A 19,234-nucleotide genomic window follows, 5' to 3' on the forward strand; every position below is an offset into this window, starting at 1 on the left:
GTAGGAAAAGGGAAGAGGTCCTGAAAGGAGAATATAGGGAGTTAGGAAGGGAGTTGAGAAAAAGGACCGCAAAGGTAGTAATCTCAGGATTACTGCCTGTGCCACGCGACAGTGAGAATAGGAATGCAATGAGGTGGAGGATAAATGCGTGGCTGAGGGATTGGAGTAGGGGGCAGGGATTCAAGTTTTTGGATCATTGGGACCTCTTTTGGCGCAGGTGTGACCTGTACAAAAAGGACGGGTTACACTTGAATCCTAGGGGGACCAATATCCTGGCGGGGAGATTTGCGAGGGCTACTGAGGTGACTTTAAACTAGAATGGTTGGGGGGGGTGGGAATCAAATTGAAGAGACTAGGAGAGAGGAAGTTAGTTCACAACAGGGGGATAGGAACCAGTGCAGAGAGACAGAGGGGTGTAAAATGAGGGTAGAAGCAAAAAGTAGTAAGGTGAAAAGTAAAAGTGGCAGGCCGGCAAATCCAGGGCAAAAATCAAAAAGGGCCACTTTTCAACATAATTGTATAAGGGCTAAGAGAGTTGTAAAAGCGCACCTGAAGGCTTTGTGTGTCAATGCAAGGAGCATTCGTAACAAGGTGGATGAATTAAAAGTGCAGATTGTTATTAATGAATATGATATAGTTGGGATCACAGAGACATAGTTCCAGGGTGACCAAGGATGGGAGCTCAGCATTCAGGGATATTCAATATTCAGGAGGGATAGACATGAAAGAAAAGGAGGTGGGGTAGCATTGCTGGTTAGAGAGGAGATTAACGCAATAGAAAGGAAGGACATTAGCCGGGAGGATGTGGAATCGATATGGGTAGAGCTGCATAACACTAAGGGGCAGAAAATGCTGCTGGGAGTTGTGTACAGGCCACCTAACAGTAGTAGTGAGGTTGGGGATGGTATTAAACAGGAAATTAGAAATGTGTGCAATAAAGGAACAGCAGTTATAATGGGTGACTTCAATCTACATATAGATTGGGTGAACCAAATTGGTAAGGGTGCTGAGGAAGAGGATTTCTTCGAATGTATGCGAGATGGTTTTTTGAACCAACATGTTGAGATACCAACTAGAGAGCAAGCTATTCTAGACTGCGTATTGAGCAATGAGGAAGGGTTAATTAGCAATCTTGTCGTGAGAGGCCCCTTGGGTAAGAGCGACCATAGTATGGTGGAATTCTTCATTAAGATGGAGAGTGACATAGTTAATTCAGAAACAAAGGTTCTGAACTTAAAGAAGGGTAACTTTGAAGGTATGAGACGTGAATTAGCTAAGATAGACTGGCAAATGACACTTAAAAGGTTGACGGTGGATATGCAATGGCAAGCATTTAAAGATCGCATGGATGAACTACAACAATTGTTCATCCCAGTTTGACAAAAGAATAAATCAAGGAAGGTAGTGCACCCGTGGCTGACAAGGGAAATTAGGGATAGTATCAATTCCAAAGAAGAAGCATACAAATTAGCCAGAAAAAGTGGCTCACCTGAGGACTGGGAGAAATTCAGAGTTCAGCAGAGGAGGACAAAGGGCTTAATTAGGAAGGGGAAAAAAGATTATGAGAGAAAACTGGCAGGGAACATAAAAACTGACTGTAAAAGCTTTTATAGATATGTGAAAAGAAAAAGATTAGTTAAGACAAATGGAGGTCCCCTACAGACAGAAACAGGTGAATTGATTATGGGGAGCAAGGACATGGCAGACCAATTGAATAACTACTTTGGTTCTGTCTTCACTAAGGAGGGCATAAATAATCTTCCGGAAATAGTAGGGGACAGAGGGTTCAGTGAGATGGAGGAACTGAGGGAAATACATGTTAGTAGGGAAGTGATGTTAGGTAAATTGAAGGGATTAAAGGCAGATAAATCCCCAGGGCCAGATGGTCTGCATCCCAGAGTGCTTAAGGAAGTAGCCCAAGAAATAGTGGATGCATTAGTGATAATTTTTCAAAACTCTTTAGATTTTGGACTAGTTCCTGAGGATTGGAGGGTGGCTAATGTAACCCCATTTTTTAAAAAAGGAGGGAGAGAGAAACCGAGGAATTATAGACCGGTTAGCCTAACATCGGTGGTGGGAAAAATGCTAGAGTCAGTTATCAAAGATGTGATAACAGCACATTTGGAAAGCGGTGAAATCATCGGACAAAGTCAGCATGGATTTGTGAAAGGAAAATCATGTCTGACGAATCTCATAGAATTTTTTGAGGATGTAACTAGTAGAGTGAATGTGGTATATTTGGATTTTCAAAAGGCTTTTGACAAGGTCCCACACAGGAGATTAGTGTGCAAACTTAAAGCACACGGTATTGGGGGTAAGGTATTGATGTGGATAGAGAATTGGTTGGCAGACAGGAAGCAAAGAGTGGGAATAAACGGGACCTTTTCAGAATGGCAGGCAGTGACTAGTGGGGTACCGCAAGGCTCAGTGCTGGGACCCCAGTTGTTTACAATATATATTAGTGACTTGGACGAGGGAATTAAATGTAGCATCTCCAAGTTTGCGGATGACACGAAGCTGGGCAGCAGTGTTAGCTGTGAGGAGGATGCTAAGAGGATGCAGGGTGACTTGGATAGGTTGGGTGAGTGGGCAAATTCATGGCAGATGCAATTTAATGTGGATAAATGTGAAGTTATCCACTTTGGTGGCAAAAATAGGAAAACAGATTGTTATCTGAATGGTGGCCGATTAGGAAAAGGGGAGGTGCAACGAGTCCTGGGTGTCATTATACACCAGTCATTGAAAGTGGGCATGCAGGTACAGCAGGCGGTGAAAAAGGCGAATGGTATGCTGGCATTTATAGCAAGAGGATTTGAGTACAGGAGCAGGGAGGTACTACTGCAGTTGTACAAGGCCTTGGTGAGACCACACCTGGAGTATTGTGTGCAGTTTTGGTCCCCTAATCTGAGGAAAGACATCCTTGCTATAGAGGGAGTACAAAGAAGGTTCACCAGATTGATTCCTGGGATGGCAGGACTTTCATATGATGAAAGACTGGATGAACTAGGCTTATACTCGCTGGAATTTAGAAGATTGAGGGGGGATCTGATTGAAACGTATAAAATCCTAAAGGGATTGGACAGGATAGATGCAGGAAGATTGTTCCCGATGTTGGGGAAGTCCAAAGCGAGGGGTCACAGTTTGAGGATAAAGGAGAAGCCTTTTAGGACCGAGATTAGGAAAAACTTCTTCACACAGAGAGTGGTGAATCTGTGGAATTCTCTGCCACAGGAAACAGTTGAGGCCAGTTCATTGGCTATATTTAAGAGGGAGTTAGATATGGCCCTTGTGGCTAAAGGGATCAGGGGGTCTGGAGGAAAGGCAGGTACAGGGTTCTGAGTTGGATGATCAGCCATGATCATACTGATGGCGGTGCAGGCTCAAAGGGCCGAATGGCCTACTCCTGCACCTATTTTCTATTTAGGGTGTCATTTAATTTTTTAGTCATCTGTGCCTATCTTTCTGGCTGATTTGTTTTAATAACACTGCATGTCAAGCCTATCTGTTCCTTCACTGCACTATAACCCACTGAGCAACTGCTGAGATCTGGAGACAACAGGAAAAGCACCTTTGGATATTCCATATGGGCCCGAGTTATGAATATGTTAAGGTTCTGTTTCAGGACTACCTTACGAGATTTTTTACAGTGAGCTTCTCTCGTTACAGGTTCGGCCACTTAACACAGAGGGATCACTAAACCTGCTTGGCCTTGAGACAATCAGGTTAATCTATTTCAAAAATAAGATGGCAGGTATGTCCATTACATGGCTTTTCCTTTGATGTAAAATGTCAGATCTTACTGCAATCATTCAGGGTTGGCTAAATGACAGCAAGTGTTTCTCAGCCAGAAAAATGGAGTGGAATTAAAAAAGCTGGCCAGAATGTTTAGCGTGAATGAAAGTGTAAAATTTAAGACTTCCAAAGTTTCACAGTCCTTCACATGACTCCTTTCCTACAATTTTGTGTCATGAACATCTCAGTTATGCTCCACTTCGTGTAAAACATGAGTAAATCATTACCAAATCCTGAATTATTCTATTGTAACTGTAAAATCCTGCTGATTTTCCTTGATATTAAAATAGGATCAGCCTTTCCCCAAGAGAAATCTTTCAATCTAGAAAAACTTCTGACAGCAACAATCCTCATCAGCTGTTGATTGATCTCACCATGAGAATCAAGAACTTAAAGGGCTTTTTGTCAGGGTTGGAGGATCAGGAACTGGAGTCCATGCACTTAAGGTGACAGGGGAAAGGGGCCTGAGGGCCAGTTTCTCCATGGAGAGAGTGGTGGTATAATGAACAAGCTGCCAAAAGAAGTGGTTGAGGCAGACTCATTAACAACATATAGAGGTCATTTGGACAGGTACATGGATAGGAAAAGTTGGAGGGATATAGGCCAAATACGGACGCCAAGGTTTAAAAAGCAGAACACCATATACAGCGGCCATTGTCAGAGTGGACTGAGTCAGAGTGCAGACGGCTTTGGCGAGAACAGGCAGAGGCTAGGATAGGTTCTGGTAAGTTTTTTGTTCAGATTGTTTAGTGCAGAGAGAATGCCAGGCAGGATGTTGGAATGCTCCTCTTGCAGGATGTGGGAAGTCAGGGAGCCCTCCAGTGTCCCTGACAGCGACACCTGCAAGAAGTGCATCCAGCTGCAGCTCCTGACAAACCGCGTTACGGAACTGGAGCAGGAGCTGGATGACCTGCCGATCATTCGGGAGAATGAGGAGATTATAGATAGTAGCTACAGGGAGGTAGTTACGCCAAAGGAGCAGAGCACAGGAAATTGGGTCACTGTCAGGCGAGGGAAGAGGAAAGGGCAGGTAGAGCAGGGTTCCCCTGTAGCCATTCCCCTCAACAACAAGTATACCGCATTGGATACTGTTGCAGGGGATGACTTACCTGGGACAAGCTGCAGTAGCCGGATCTCTGGCACTGAGTCTGGCTCTGCAGTGCAGAAGGGAGGGGGGAAAAAGGGGAGAGTGGTAGTGATAGGGGACTCGATAGTTAGAGGTACAGATAGGAGGTTCTGTGGTCGTGACAGAGAATCCAGGATGGTTTGTTGCCTCCCGGGTGCCAGGGTCAAGGATGTCTCTGATCGCTTGCATGACATTCTGAAGTGGGAGGGTGACCAGCCAGATGTCGTGGTGCACATCGGTACCAATGACATAGCAAGGAAGAGTGAGGAGATCCTGGAGAGTGAGTATAGAGAGCTTGGTAGGAAGTTGAAAAGCAGGACCTCAAGGGTGGTAATCTCAGGATTGCTACCTGTGCTACATGCCATTGAGAGTAGGAATAGGATGCTCTGGAGGATGAACAAGTGGTTGAGGAACTGGTGTAGGGGGCAGGGTTTCAGATTTCAGGATCATTGGGACCTCTTCTGGGGCAGGTGGGACCTGTACAAGAGAGACAGGTTACACTTGAACTACAGGGGGACCAATATCCTTTCAGGGGGGTTTGTTAGTGCTATTGGGGAGGCTTTAAACTAGATTTGCAGGGGGATGGGAACCAGAGTGCCAGAGCTGACAGTGTGGCTGGGAGAATAAATGATGTTAAAAGTTCAAGCAAATCCGCTAATAGAAAGGTTGTGAGTGGTGGTAAAAATCTTCTGAGGTGTATATATTTCAATGCAAGGAGTATTGTGGGGAAGGCGGATGAGTTGAGGGTGTGGATTGACACGTGGAATTATGACGTTATAGCAATTAGTGAGACGGCTACAGGAGGGGCAGGACTGGCAGCTTAATATTCCAGGGTTCCGATGTTTCAGATGTGATCGAGGCAGAGGAATGAAAGGTGGGGGAGTAGCATTGCTTGTTAGGGAAAATATTACAGCAGTGCTCAGGCAGGACAGATTAGAGGGCTTGTCTACTGAGTCCTTATGGGTGGAGCTGAGAAACAGGAAAGGTATGGCCACATTAGTGGGATTGTATTACAGACCACCCAATAGTCAACGAGACTTGGAAGAGCAAATCTGCAGTGAGATAGCAGGCATCTGCAGGAAACATAAAGTTGTGGTGGTAGGGGATTTTAATTTTCCATATATTGATTGGGACTCCCATACTGTTAGGGGTCTAGATGGTTTAGAGTTTGTAAAATGTGTTCAGGAAAGTTTTCTAAATCAATATATAGAGGGACCAACTAGAGGGGATGCAATATTGGATCTCCTGTTAGGAAACAAGTTAGGACAAGTGACGGAAGTCTGTGTTGGGAGCACTTTGGTTCCAGTGATCATAACACCATTAGTTTCAATTTGATCATGGACAAGGATAGATCTGGTCCTAGGGTTGAGGTTCTGAACTGGAAGAAGGCCAAATTTGAAGAAATGAGAAAGGATCTAAAAAGTGTGGATTGGGACAGGTTGTTCTCTGGCAAAGATGTGATCGGTAGGTAGGAAGCCTTCAAAGGAGAAATTTTGAGAGTGCAGAGTTTGTATGTTCCTGTCAGGATTAAAGGCAAAGTAAATAGGAATAAGGAACCTTGGTTCTCAAGGGATATTGCAACTCTGATAAAGAAGAAGAGGGAGTTGTATGAAATGTATAGGAAACAGGGAGTAAATCAGATGCTTGAGGAGTATAAAAAGTGCAAGAAAATACTTAAGAAAGAGATCAGGAGGGCTAAAAGAAGACATGAGGTTGTCTTGGCAGTCAAAATGAAGGATAATCCAAAGAGCTTTTACAGGTATATTAAGAGCAAAAGGATTGTAAGGGATAAAATTGGTCCTCTTGAAGATCAGAGTGGTCAGCTATGTGCGGAACCAAAGGAAATGGGGGAGATCTTAAATAGGTTTTTTGCGTCTGTATTTACTAAGGAAACTGGCATGAAGTCTACGGAATTGAGGGAATCAAATAGTGAGATCATGGAAACTGTACAGATTGAAAAGGTGGAGGTGCTTGCTGTCTTGAGGAAAATTAAAGTGGATAAATCCCCGGGACCTGACAGGGTGTTCCCTCGGACCTTGAAGGAGACTAGTGTTGAAATTGCGGGGGCCCTGGCAGAAATATTTAAAATGTCGCTGTCTACGGGTGAGGTGCCAGAGGATTGGAGAGTGGCTCATGTTGTTCCGTTGTTTAAAAAAGGATCGAAAAGTAATCCGGGAAATTATAGGCCGGTAAGTTTGACGTCAGTAGTAGGTAAGTTATTGGAGGGAGTACTAAGAGACAGAATCTACAAGCATTTGGATAGACAGGGACTTACTAGGGAGAGTCAACATGGCTTTGTGCGTGGTAGGTCATGTTTGACCAATCTATTGGAGTTTTTCGAGGAGGTTACCAGGAAAGTGGATGAAGGGAAGGCAGTGGATATTGTCTACATGGACTTCAGTAAGGCCTTTGACAAGGTCCCGCATGGGAGGGTAGTTAGGAAAATTCAGTCGCTAGGTATACATGGAGAGGTGGTAAATTGGATTAGACATTGGCTCAATGGAAGAAGCCAAAGAGTGGTAGTAGAGAATTGCTTCTCTGAATGGAGGCCTGTGACTAGTGGTGTGCCACAGGGATCAGTGCTGGGTCCATTGTTATTTGTTATCTATATCAATGATCTGGATGATAATGTGGTAAATTGGATCAGCAAATTTGCTGATGATACAAAGATTAGAGGTGAAGTAGACAGTGAGGAAGGTTTTCAGAGCCTGCAGAGGGACTTGGACCAGCTGGAAAAATGGGCTGAAAAATGGCAGATGGAGTTTAATACAGACAAGTGTGAGGTATTGCATGTTGGAAGGACAAACCAAGGTAGAACATACAGGGTTAATGGTAAGGCACTGAAGAGTGCAGTAGAACAGAGGGATCTGGGAATACAGATACAAAATTCCCCAAAAGTGGCATCACAGGTAGATAGGGTCGTAAAGAGAGCTTTTGGTACATTGACCTTTATTAATCAAAGTATTGAGTATAAGAGCTGGAATGTTATGATGAGGTTGTATAAGGCATTGGTAAGGCCGAATCTGGAGTATTGTGTTCAGTTTTGGTCACCAAATTACAGGAAGGACATAAATAAGGTTGAAAGAGTGCAGAGAAGGTTTACAAGGATATTGCCAGGACTTGAGAAACTCAGTTACAGAGAAAGGTTGAATAGGTTAGGACTTTATTCCCTGGAGCGTAGAAGAATGAGGGGAGATTTGATAGAGGTATATAAAATTACGATGGGTATAGATAGAGTGAATGCAAGCAGGCTTTTTCCACTGAGGCAAGGGGAGAAAAAAACCAGAGGACATGGGTTAAGGGTGAGGGGGGAAAAGTTTAAAGGGAACATTGGGGGGGCTTCTTCACACAGAGAGTGGTGGGAGTATGGAATGAGCTGCCAGACGAGGTGGTAAATGCGGTTTCTTTTTTAACATTTAAGAATAAATTGGACAGATACATGGATGGGAGGTGTATGGAGGGATATGGTCCGTGTGCAGGTCAGTGGGACTAGGCAGAAAATGGTTCGGCACAGCCAAGAAGGGCCAAAAGGCCTGTTTCTGTGCTGTAGTTTCTATGGTTCTATGGTAAATAGGTCAGCATGGACTCGTTGGGCCAAAGGGCCTGTTTCCCTGATGTGTGACTTAATGTGCCTTTGTACATTGGTAGCACATGAGAACGTAGTGTATAACGGACTGGCCAAGTCAATGGCTAAACATCAGAAGCAAGAGACAGATTGCTGATAACCAGTAACTAAGGATCTCGCATTGTATCATCATCCTGTCACATGATCATCTCTCTTAAGCTGTTTGTTTCACTCCCACAGAAGGAGATGAGCTTGTGGTTCCCGAAACATCTGACAACAGCCGCAAACAGATGGTCCGGACCAGAAGCAAGAGGAGATATTCCTTCCGGGTTCCTGAAGAGGAAAGGCTTCAACAGAGGAGGTGGGCAATACGGCAAACACAAACCTTTGACCTCCTCCAGCTTCCAAACTTGCCTAGCCCTCCTCTGAATCTTAGCCTTCTCTCCCACTTGAGTTCTTCTTCCGTTTTTACCTCTGAGCTGCAATCAGCAATAGGGGTTCCATTCTTGCCACTGTCTGTAAGGAGTTTTTACATTCTTCCCATGACCACCTGGGTTTCCTCCGGGTGCTCCAGTTTCTTCCCACCTTCCAAACACATATGGTTAGGGTTTGGGTTTCTGAGTTGTGGGCATGCTACACTGATGCTGGAAGCATGGCAAGACTTCGAGCTGCCCCAAGCACAATCCTCACCGATCTGATTTGATGCAAACGATGCCTTTCAATGTACATATGACAAATAATGCAATCCAGTAAATTTCCTCCCTCAACTATGCATGGCCCTGCTCCCTCCTTTTAGAAATGGAAACAAGTAGTGGAAAGGAATGTAAAGATAGAAACCAATGACAGGTTCTACTTATGGAAACTCTCAGCAGATGCTCAATTCTTTCATTGTGGTTAATAAAAGAAACTAACTCCCTTTCCCTTTCCAGAATCTTCTGCCCATGTTGTAGGTCCATCATACACCATCCAGCAATGTCCTGCAGTGGGAAATGAGAACAGTGCACATGCCACACTGCTTACTGGGTGACTAAAAGCTGCCAAGTGAGATCATTAGTAACTTGCAGATATTTGCTGCTACTAGCAATGGCCCATTTATGTCAGGCAGCCGGTGTTGATGCTCTGGAAGGTAAAGCTGGGGTTCTGAAGGAAAGGATTTGGTGGGGTTGCAGTTTGTTGGCGCTGTGACAGCTGCTGACATTTACACTCCAGACACACCTCCATCCATCCACATTAACCTCAACGAGGCCAGGGAAGAAAGGGAAGGGAAAGTAAAACAAGTTGCTTCCCTGTATGTCTTGATCAGCTAAAAAGTATAAACAGTGAAAAATCTTCCTGCTAGTGAAAGAAAGACCAATTTGCACCGCAGAAAAGGAAAGGTATGATAGTTACTTCTGAATTTATTTGACTATGAAATACTTTACTCTGATTTTTTGTTTCAGAGAGATGCTTCGTGATCCAGAAATGAGGTCCAAATTAATCTCAAACCCAACTAATTTCAACCATATTGTACACATGGGGCCAGGTGATGGCATACAGATTTTGAAGGACCTTCCAATGGTAAGTCACAGACTTAAAGATGTACAGGCTACATCTTTTAATGACCTTACAGAATGTCCTTTCACTCATTCAAATCCTTTCGTAATTAGGATTAACTCCTAAAGACCACACTGAGACTGAACCAGTGGGAAAACCTACAGAATTCATTTATTTCTGGATATTCACTTTATAGATGGATACTTTATTGATCCCAAAGGAAATTACAATGTCACAGTAGCACTACAAGTGCACAGATATAAATATTAGAAAAAGTAAGTTACCACAAACAGTCTAACAGGAGGGAGTCATCTCTTCACCGGCTAAAGGTTGACTCATTACAGAGCCCAATGGCTGAGGGTAAGAATTACCTCATATAGCACTCTTTGGAACAGCGCAGTTGTCTTAGTCTGTTACTGAAAGTGCTCCTGTTCGGCCAAAGTGGCATGTAGAGGGTGAGGAACATTGTCCAGGATTGCCAGGATTTTCCATCGGGTCCTTTGTTCTACCATAGCCTCCAGTGTGACCAGTTTTCCTGTAACACAGACAGCCTTTCTAATCAGTTTATTGAGCCTGTTGGCATCACCCATTTTGATGCCATTGCCCCAGCACACCACTGCATAGAAGATTTTTACTGGTGACAACAGACTGGTAAAACATGTGGAAGAGAGGCCTGCATACTCCAAAGGACCTCGGTCTCCTCAGGAAGTAGAGGTGACTGGCCCTTCTTGTATACAGCCTCTGTGTTGGTGCTCCACTCAAGTCTGTCATCCAGGTGCACCCCCAGGAATTTGTAGGTCTTCACCACATCCACATACTCAATTATATTAAAAACTATAATTATTAATATATTATGATTGCTTTGTGTTGACTATAATCTGTTGTCACTTTCTGCAATACTTGGAACTGTTAATTCTGCTGTTGATTTGTGTTTTCATTTCTTATCATACTTCTATTCTCCTTTGATAGCCAGGCTCCCCCCATCCACCTCCCCGACATCACTTCAACCTGATCTCCACTCCAACCAACTTCGAGCATGTCTATCACATGACCGCCCATTCTGCTGAGAACTTCCTGAGCCATGATTCCACAACCCCTACCTGCTCCCCTGTACAAGTTTCTGCCTCCAGCTCATCACATTCCATGACACCCAGGGTATGGTGTGTGCGCTGATCATCTTGCTAACCATAGTATGCGGTGCCCGTGTGTGTGTATGTGTGTGTGCGCACTAACCCTGCATTACCCTATCTGCTTCAGCCCTAAACATTCTCCAGCCAGGCACTGCTTTCCTAGACTCTTGGTTCAAAGCTCCTGGTATTTCTCTTTAAAAGTTGTTGGGCTTAAGTTCTTTTGTGATTGTAACCAAATATGATCTTATGATCTTCTGAAAGGCAGAGGTATCAGAGGCACTTCATCCACAGGGAGTGAACTGTAGAAAATGTTACCAAATGGGATGAGCTCACTAAAGAAAGAAAAACCTTCAGACATTCCAAGTGCCTCACAGCTTAAAAAATGTAATTTAAGAAGAGAGAAGTGGAGGTTGGCTGATATTCCTATGGAGTTTAGAAGATTGGGAGATGATCTCATTAAAAATTTGAGATCCTGAGGGACATTTTAGAATAGATGCTGAGTGAACATATTGTGGTGGGAATATCTGGAACCGTGTTTACAGAATAACCATGGACTGAAGAGTGGGCATGAGGACAAGATCAGGTGGACCAGGGAATACAGCTAGTAACTTCCAGTAAGTTCTATTACCTGGCGGATGATTAGCAGACAGCAAGCTCCCAAAAGTAGTGGAGTGAATGGTACCGGAGAGCTCACAACACTGTCATGTAGTTAAGGAGAACTTTAATGTAAACCCAAGAGAACCAACCAGTCTGAGGCACTTGCAGACCCAGCATTGCAGCACTCCCAGTGCTTAATAACTGACCTTCTGAACATCTCGCAAAAGATGCAATCAGATGCTTGTTTTTCCTGTCACTCAATATGATCCTAACTTTGCACATTATTTGAATGTGACCTGAAACAGTTTTAACACAAGAAGATGCTGTTTAAATCATCCAAGCTATTCCAAGCAATTTTAAGATTAGTCTGTTAAATCCAAAATAAAAACAGAAAATGGCGGTGATGCAGCAGGTCAGGTAGCATCTGATGAGAGAGAGCAACCATACCTTCTGTTGCATTGCAATGTAAATTCTCTCTTTAGAATCTGGAACCTGATGAATAACCGAGTTGGCTTCTCGTCGTCGTGATTAAACTGGGATCTTGTGCGCTATGTGCATTGATCATGTTTGTTGTCTGCTGCTGAACCTTCAAGCTGTTCTTTATCTCTCTGTGGTCATAATCCTCCGTGCAGGACAGTATCATGCAGCTGGAGAGTGTCACTTGTTGGATGTACTTTGTTGTTTCTGTACCCTTGCCATTTTGCTCACAGAGAGAAGAATTTGCTGAAACTTTTAGACAAATTAGATGTAGCAGTGATATTATCTGCAGTGTCCACAAAAGATAATTTGTCAATGAAACCACGTCCAACAAAGCTCCTCAGTGTACTGACAAACAATCTGCTGGAGGAACTCAGCCGGTTGAGCAGCATCACCAGCATGTCAACACTACTGCAAGGTTTTGACCCAAAACATTAACAGTTCTTCTCCCACCACATATACAGCTTGATTGCTGAGTTCCTCTAGCAGACGTTTGTTGCTGCAGGTTCCAGTGTCTGCAGTTTTTTTGTCCCTCTTCGATGTATCACTCTTGTAATGTTCCCAGCTATAGCAAGACATATTCACAGGTGCTGTTGGTCAAAGATCACTCAATACAGCATTAAGCTGTGTTCCAGACAGGCAGTCTTTGGGCTGAAACAAGGTACGTTAGTTGTCCTGTAAACACGTGAGAGTTGGTGCCAGCTGCACAGTGACACCCGCTGTTGTCAATTGCCCGTTTTTACAGCCTTGCTTCTTGATTGCCTTGGCAGCTTCAGAAGGTGAAGATGGAATGTTGTCTGAGCAGAACTGCCAGTGACAGAGGAGCAGGATGATCACATTTTGGGAAGGACTGCGGGGAGTGGGACTGACACCCATTTTGCTAACCTCCTGACTCCAAATAGTTGATGACTTTCTTTTCTCCCTTGGCACCTTGTAGAACCTGCGGCCTCAGGATGAGAAGAGTCGGACCATGTTTAGTGCTTCTGTCAGCATACCTGCCATTGCACGGTCTCGCACAGAGCCAGGACGCTCCATGAGTGCTAGCAGTGGTCTCTCATCAAGTAAGACTTTGCACTCACTTTCCTTCCTGAAAAAATCTGTAAGCCTGTGTGGTGGTCCTGTTGAGATACCATGGTTACTGCTGCTGCCACCTGCTTCAGATAATTCCATGGACCGGGAGTGGGGGTGGGGGGGTGTTCAGGGAGCCCTTTGTTCCAATAGCTGATGAGTGCTGTGGGGGAGGAATCCAGTATCAACAGGATGGACCAAATGAGGACAACCACTCAGACAACTTCGACCCAACCACAAACAGGGCCCTTCCCTTCAATCCACTAGAGGCCAAAGCTCCCCCTCTCTCCAGTCCCCTCCCTTCTTCTGTCTGTTGGGCATCGAGTTCCTGATTTCAAACACATGTACCCTGTCATGGGTTCTCATAATAATGCAGGCATATGGGATTAGCATAGATAGCTACCATAGTCGGCATGGACGAGGTGGGCCAAGTGGACTGGTTTCTCTGCTGTATGTTTCTATGATACTATGTATTTATAGACTAGAGATATTCTGAGGTGTTTCATAAATAGATTTGAGAGAAAACTGAATGTATAGTCAGGAAAGGGCTACCGAGGGACATGGTCAAAGCCTTGGGCTATGATCTGGAAACTGACAAGATTTGTGCGTCTGATTACTAAGGTACAAACAAGTTAAAATACGGGAATGGAGGAATCCAGTCCAAACCTTAAAGGGGCAAAGAGATAGAAACAAGCTGCAAATAAAACAACCTCAGTAAGGTCTTGACTGTAAGGACTTTAAAAAATATCTTTTGTGTGTGAGACTTTCTGGTGAATTAAACCCTCTGTGACACATTAAAGGAAGGATGTGGAAGTTGTGGAGATTTTGGAGAAGGTGCAGAAGAGATTTACCAGGATGGTAAAGGGGTCCTGATAGGGGTTTATAAAATTATGAGAAGCATAGATAAACAACCAGTATCTTTTTTCCCCAGGGTTGAAAGGTCTGATCTAGAGGGCATGCGTTTAAGATGAGGGGGTGTTCAAAGGAGATTTTGGGGGATGTTTTTCTTACACAGAGAGTGAAAGGTGCCTGAAATGTACTGCCAGGGGTGGTGGTGGAGGCAGATAGAGTTTAGGTATTTAGTGAATGTGCTGTGAATGGCGGGATGTGGACATGGAGTAACTCAATGGGTTTCTAATTAGTTTAATTATTTCAGCACAACATCCTTGTCCAAAAGGCCAGTGCTGTGCTGTACTGTTCAATGTTCTATAGACACCTGAAAAGGTGTTGTACATCTTTTAATTTTGCCACACATTGTCACTGCTGGTTCTGCAAAGCCTTCAGACTTTGAATTGTGCTGTGCAACTGTTGTTGATGTTGCCTGACGCGTTGGTGTTCACACAGGATCATCGGCACAGAACGGAAGTGCCCTTCGAAGGGAATTCTCAGGGGGTAATTACATCAACAGGCGACAGCCAATGACCTCCCCTTCTGATGGGTCTCTGTCCTCCGGCGGAATGGATCCTGCAAGCGATGTGCCAACAAGGGAGTTCGAACGAGATGTAATTTTAGTTTTATATTTTCCCTCTGTCCTAATTTGAGATCTGTTAATGAAGGAAGATAAAATTAAGAAACGTTGAATTCGCTCACCTTCCTGATCCTCACACTGTTTGCAGTGGATTGGTGGAGGTCACGATTATCATTTTGGTCACAGTGCTCCCAGACACTAGTTCTACAGCACAGGCACGTGCCCTTTAGTTTCTGTAGCAAACTCAGAAGGATGATTCTACCCTTCAAGGGAAGAAGACCTCCCAACCTCCCAAAGCAGTCAGTAGGTCAACAGTGGGTGGATATATTTGGTAATTGGTTTATTATTGTCACATGTGTTGAGATGCAGTGAAAAATGTTCTCTGCATAGCATCCAGAGAATTCATTCCATACATTATTACATTGAGGTAGTAGAAAAGGAAAAAAAACAAGAACAGAGTAAATTCTTAAAATCATAGAATTGAGATTTAAAAGAATAGAAGGATTATAATAAATGTAATGAATAGATCTGTTGTAGCCATCTCTTCACATTGCCGCACTCCAGCATCATTTATAAGAGACTGGGAATAATGTGTTGGGCACGTGGCCAAGTGGTTAAGGCATTCGTCTAGTGATCTGAAGGTTGCTAGTTCAAGCCTCAGCTGTGGCAGCGTGTTTGTGTCCTTGAGCAAGGAACTTACCACACATTGCTCTCGTGTCTGTGCAAGGAATGACGCCCCACACAGACTTCCTATCTGCGCCTTGTAAGGCATGAAAATGCCCAACGCAGGCCTCTCATGGTCTGAGTCGATGTCCCCTCCACCCCTGGTAATAATAAGAATCAGGTTTATCATCACTGGCATGTCTTGTGGAATTTGTTAACTTAGCAGCAGCAGTTCAGTGCAGTACATAATGCAGAAGAAGAAAAAATAAATAAAATAATAATAGTAAATAAGTAAATCAATTACAGTATATGTATATTGGATAGATTAAAAACCATGCAAAAAACAAATAATATATATATTTTTAAAAAGTGAGGTAGTGTTCACGGGCTCAATACCCATTTAGGAATCGGGTGGCAGAGGGGAAGAAGCTGTTCCTGAATCGCTGAGTGTGTGCCTTCAGGCTTCTGTACATCCTACCTGATGGTAACAGTGAGAAAAGGGCATGCCCTCAGTGCTGAATGTCCTTAATAATGGACGCTGTCTTTCTGAGACACCGCTCCTTAAAGATGTCCTGGGTACTTTGTAGGCTAGTGCCCAAGATGGAGCCAAACCCTCTGCAGCTTCTTTTGGTCCTGTGCAGTAACACCCCCACCCCCCATACCAGACAGTGATGCAGCCTGTCAGAGTGTTCTCCACGGTACATCTATAGAAGATTTTGAGTGTATTTATTGACATACTAGATCTCTTCACACTCCTGATGAAGTGTAGTGAATAGTGCCACTCTAGGGCCCAGGACAGACTTTAGGTTGGATTTCTGGGGAGTGGGGTGCCAGTGAGTCCATCTAAAAGCCATTTCCAGTGCCAATCACAGCAATGGGATGCTGCCATTTCCTCCTGCCCTCAGTTTACCATCAGCTGATGTAGCTGCTCTGTAAAGTATTTTTCTTCCATCAAATTGGGGAGAGTGTCTTGTTTGTAAGGAGGGGAGAAAGAAGAAAATTGCAGCACATTTAGGTTGAAACCAATTGCAGATGCTGAAACTGAAATAAATACAGAAAATGCTTGAGCTCTGCAGCAGGTCAGGAACCATCTGTGGAGAGAGAAATCATTAAGGAGTATTTTGCAGTGAAGCCTAACTTGTTTCAATGCAGAAATGGTCTATTTTTTCTTCTTTTCCAGGACTCTGATTCCCCCAGACACTCCACAGCCTCCAACAGTTCTAATCTGAGCAGCCCACCAAGCCCGATTTCTCCCCACAAACCACATACCCTTCTGCTGGAAAACACAGAGCATGTTAACTGGGAAACATGAGACTACCAACTCCAGAGAGAAATTCCAACAAACCAGCCCTTGCTCTTGTCTTGCTGCACCTATCCCAACTCCTTTCTTTGGCTCCAGCTGGATGGATACAGCAGATCTGATGAAAAGAAGCAAAAAGCATTGTGGATCTGGGACAGTGCCCAATATTGTGAATCTCACAAACGCACACATGCACCATGTGGGAGTTTTTACCCTGCTGACCACTTTACTCTACTTTGTGTATGTGTGTGTCTGTCTGTCTCTCTCTCTCTCTCAGTGTGTGTGTGTGTGTGTCACTTCCTCTGCCCCTCTGTCTTTCTGTCTGCCTCTCTTTCTCTGTCACCCCACTTCTCTTTTTTCTCTCTCACTCTCTTTCATTCTCCAAATGAGGAGGTGCAAGTTTTTCTCTCACGTGCATACTCTGCTCTTTTTGGATATAGCTTACCTTGTTTCTTTACAAGAATGGACCACAATTAAGTTGTGTAACTGATGTTTAAGATGTTGTTTCTCATTGCAGCCTCACTAGCCACATAGGTCCTCATAAAATATGTAGGGTTGGAGTTGGTGGGGTGGGGGGAGATGCAGTTTCAAATTTGAATCATCACTTCAGTCTGTTCCAGATACAGTGTCGGCGGGCTTTTCTTTGTACTAGTGCTCAGTCTTTTTATTATTATGTTATTTTGCAATAATGATGTGTGTACATCTGCAAACAAATCACCAAACCTTATTTTACTAAGAAAAACACAAAAAAGTTCTTTTGTGATATAGAATATATATAAAGTATATATATATTATATATATATTATAAAAAGTTGTGTATAGTTTTACTTGTTGAAACAGCAGCAGAAAGAAAGGTTACTGTGTATGTGATGTCACAGACTGCTGGTAGATTCTTATATAAAGTTCCTCAATGTAGTGAACCCAGGTAAAGCTGAAAATTCAAGTTAGGGAAAAAAAAGTGGAAGCGGCAGTTTGTAAGCTGTGATAAAACATCGTGAGGGCAACTGTATTTTAGTTAATAAATTCCAATATATAGACAGAAAATGACTGATTTGTGTTGCATGTTGCAAAGAGACTGCACTGGTTAGAGAGTCAGTTCGGGGTGTCTTATTGATCCAGTTCTGAGTAAACAAGGCCCATTTTTGTAGCCATTCCCAGTATTTGATCTGGTACCCAGATCCTAGAGCTGAACTAACCTTCTACACTATATACTGCTGCTGGGCAGGACTCATCGTCCTTGCTTCACTTCATGCCAGCCCTCGCCAAATGCTCATCTTTATTACACATTAAAAAATCCTGAGGACCATGCTTTGGTAAGCTTGCACTGGCCAGTAAAAAAAAATCCCTAGATTCCCTTTTCTACAGCTGCTTCAGGTCCCCCTCTCTGTCATCCTCACTGCTTTCTGTACACTGTTTGCTGCAGCAGGAAACAGAAGGGGCAGAAGCTTCCTCCAAGCAGCGAGAGGGCATTCAAGGATGGCTTGCTGGTTTAGACCTGGTGAGAATTGTTAGTTTGTGGCTGGGACCACCCTTGGAACAGAATAGCAAGGGGTCTCAAAACCTATCCTGCCCCGTCTGTACTCTCCAACTGCTGTTTAATCTTTACGCAAGCCTGATGATCCTCTCATCCCTATCTAACCCTGACTGCCCTCTTCCACCCTTTTCCCTGCCTGTCTGATTTTCTTCTGATATCAACCCCACCCGCAGCTCGGCTGCCCTTTGACCCCTGCCCCCCCTCCTCTAGCCACCTCCCCTTTGCTGCTGCCTACTCTCTGGTGCCTGTTCAACTTGACATTAAACCCCAGTATCTCTCTGACGTAATAAAATGAGCTCCAAGTGGTCTGAATCCAATAAAGGGCATATTTAGTTTCAGTTAAATAATTTATAAAATGTTTGACATCTGGTTTGAAAATGCCAGTCAAAGGTCCCCCTCTCCTCCCTCCCTTCTATTCCCAGTTACCACTGTCCTTAACCATTGCTTCCCAGCAGGTGCATGCATTGGTTAGATGGGAGAGGAGATGGGCTAGATCCTCAATGTTAAGAAGTGTTGGCAGAATGGAGAGAACCTGACAGTTCCCTGAGCAGGGAAGATACATTTACAGTATTGTGTTCAGTGGGCACCAAGCTGCCATTGTCCACAGCAGTTTCATATCATTTATTTTCAAGAGCTTTAGGGATTCCCTTTTGTAAGATTATTGTACAGTTTTGCATGTCATAGATGTAATCATTTTTTAAAAATTTTTCTTTTGTCCAGGTTAAAGGCTGACTTCAGTAAATTAATTGCTTGGCTTGATTACTCCTTCCTCTTCCCCTTAAAACATTTGTAGGGGTTAATTTGTAAGAGAGACTCTGCAGATTGCAGATTCTTTTGCACAAGAATATTTAAGGCAGGTGTTGGACTATTAAAGACCAGCCACCATTATTTTATGTTGGTGACACACAAAATATTAACCAAGACTTTGATGTATTTCAATAAAACAGGGAACTGTTACAAATGGAATGTTTTTGTATTTTT

General features: G+C 43.7%; 1 protein-coding gene across 7 annotated transcripts in view; it reads left to right on the plus strand.

Annotated features, from left to right (window-relative positions):
- LOC134342449 (serine/threonine-protein kinase MRCK alpha-like) overlaps positions 1-19,234 on the plus strand; it is a 623,460-nt gene extending 604,226 nt beyond the window's left edge. For 5 of the 7 annotated variants that reach the window (XM_063040586.1, XM_063040588.1, XM_063040587.1 and 2 more), the window contains 6 exons: positions 3,667-3,751; positions 8,724-8,844; positions 9,923-10,040; positions 13,158-13,281; positions 14,633-14,790; positions 16,600-19,234. In XM_063040586.1, the coding sequence (XP_062896656.1) occupies positions 3,667-3,751; positions 8,724-8,844; positions 9,923-10,040; positions 13,158-13,281; positions 14,633-14,790; positions 16,600-16,731 (738 nt within the window). In that variant the 3' untranslated portion in view covers positions 16,732-19,234. Of the gene's footprint in view, positions 1-3,666; positions 3,752-8,723; positions 8,845-9,922; positions 10,041-10,985; positions 11,438-13,157; positions 13,282-14,632; positions 14,791-16,599 lie in introns of those variants that run through there. The other 2 variants (XM_063040591.1, XM_063040592.1) reach the window with 2 other exon arrangements.

The sequence above is a fragment of the Mobula hypostoma genome, chromosome 2 (assembly GCF_963921235.1).
Source record: "Mobula hypostoma chromosome 2, sMobHyp1.1, whole genome shotgun sequence".
In the NCBI taxonomy this organism is placed as follows: domain Eukaryota; kingdom Metazoa; phylum Chordata; class Chondrichthyes; order Myliobatiformes; family Myliobatidae; genus Mobula; species Mobula hypostoma.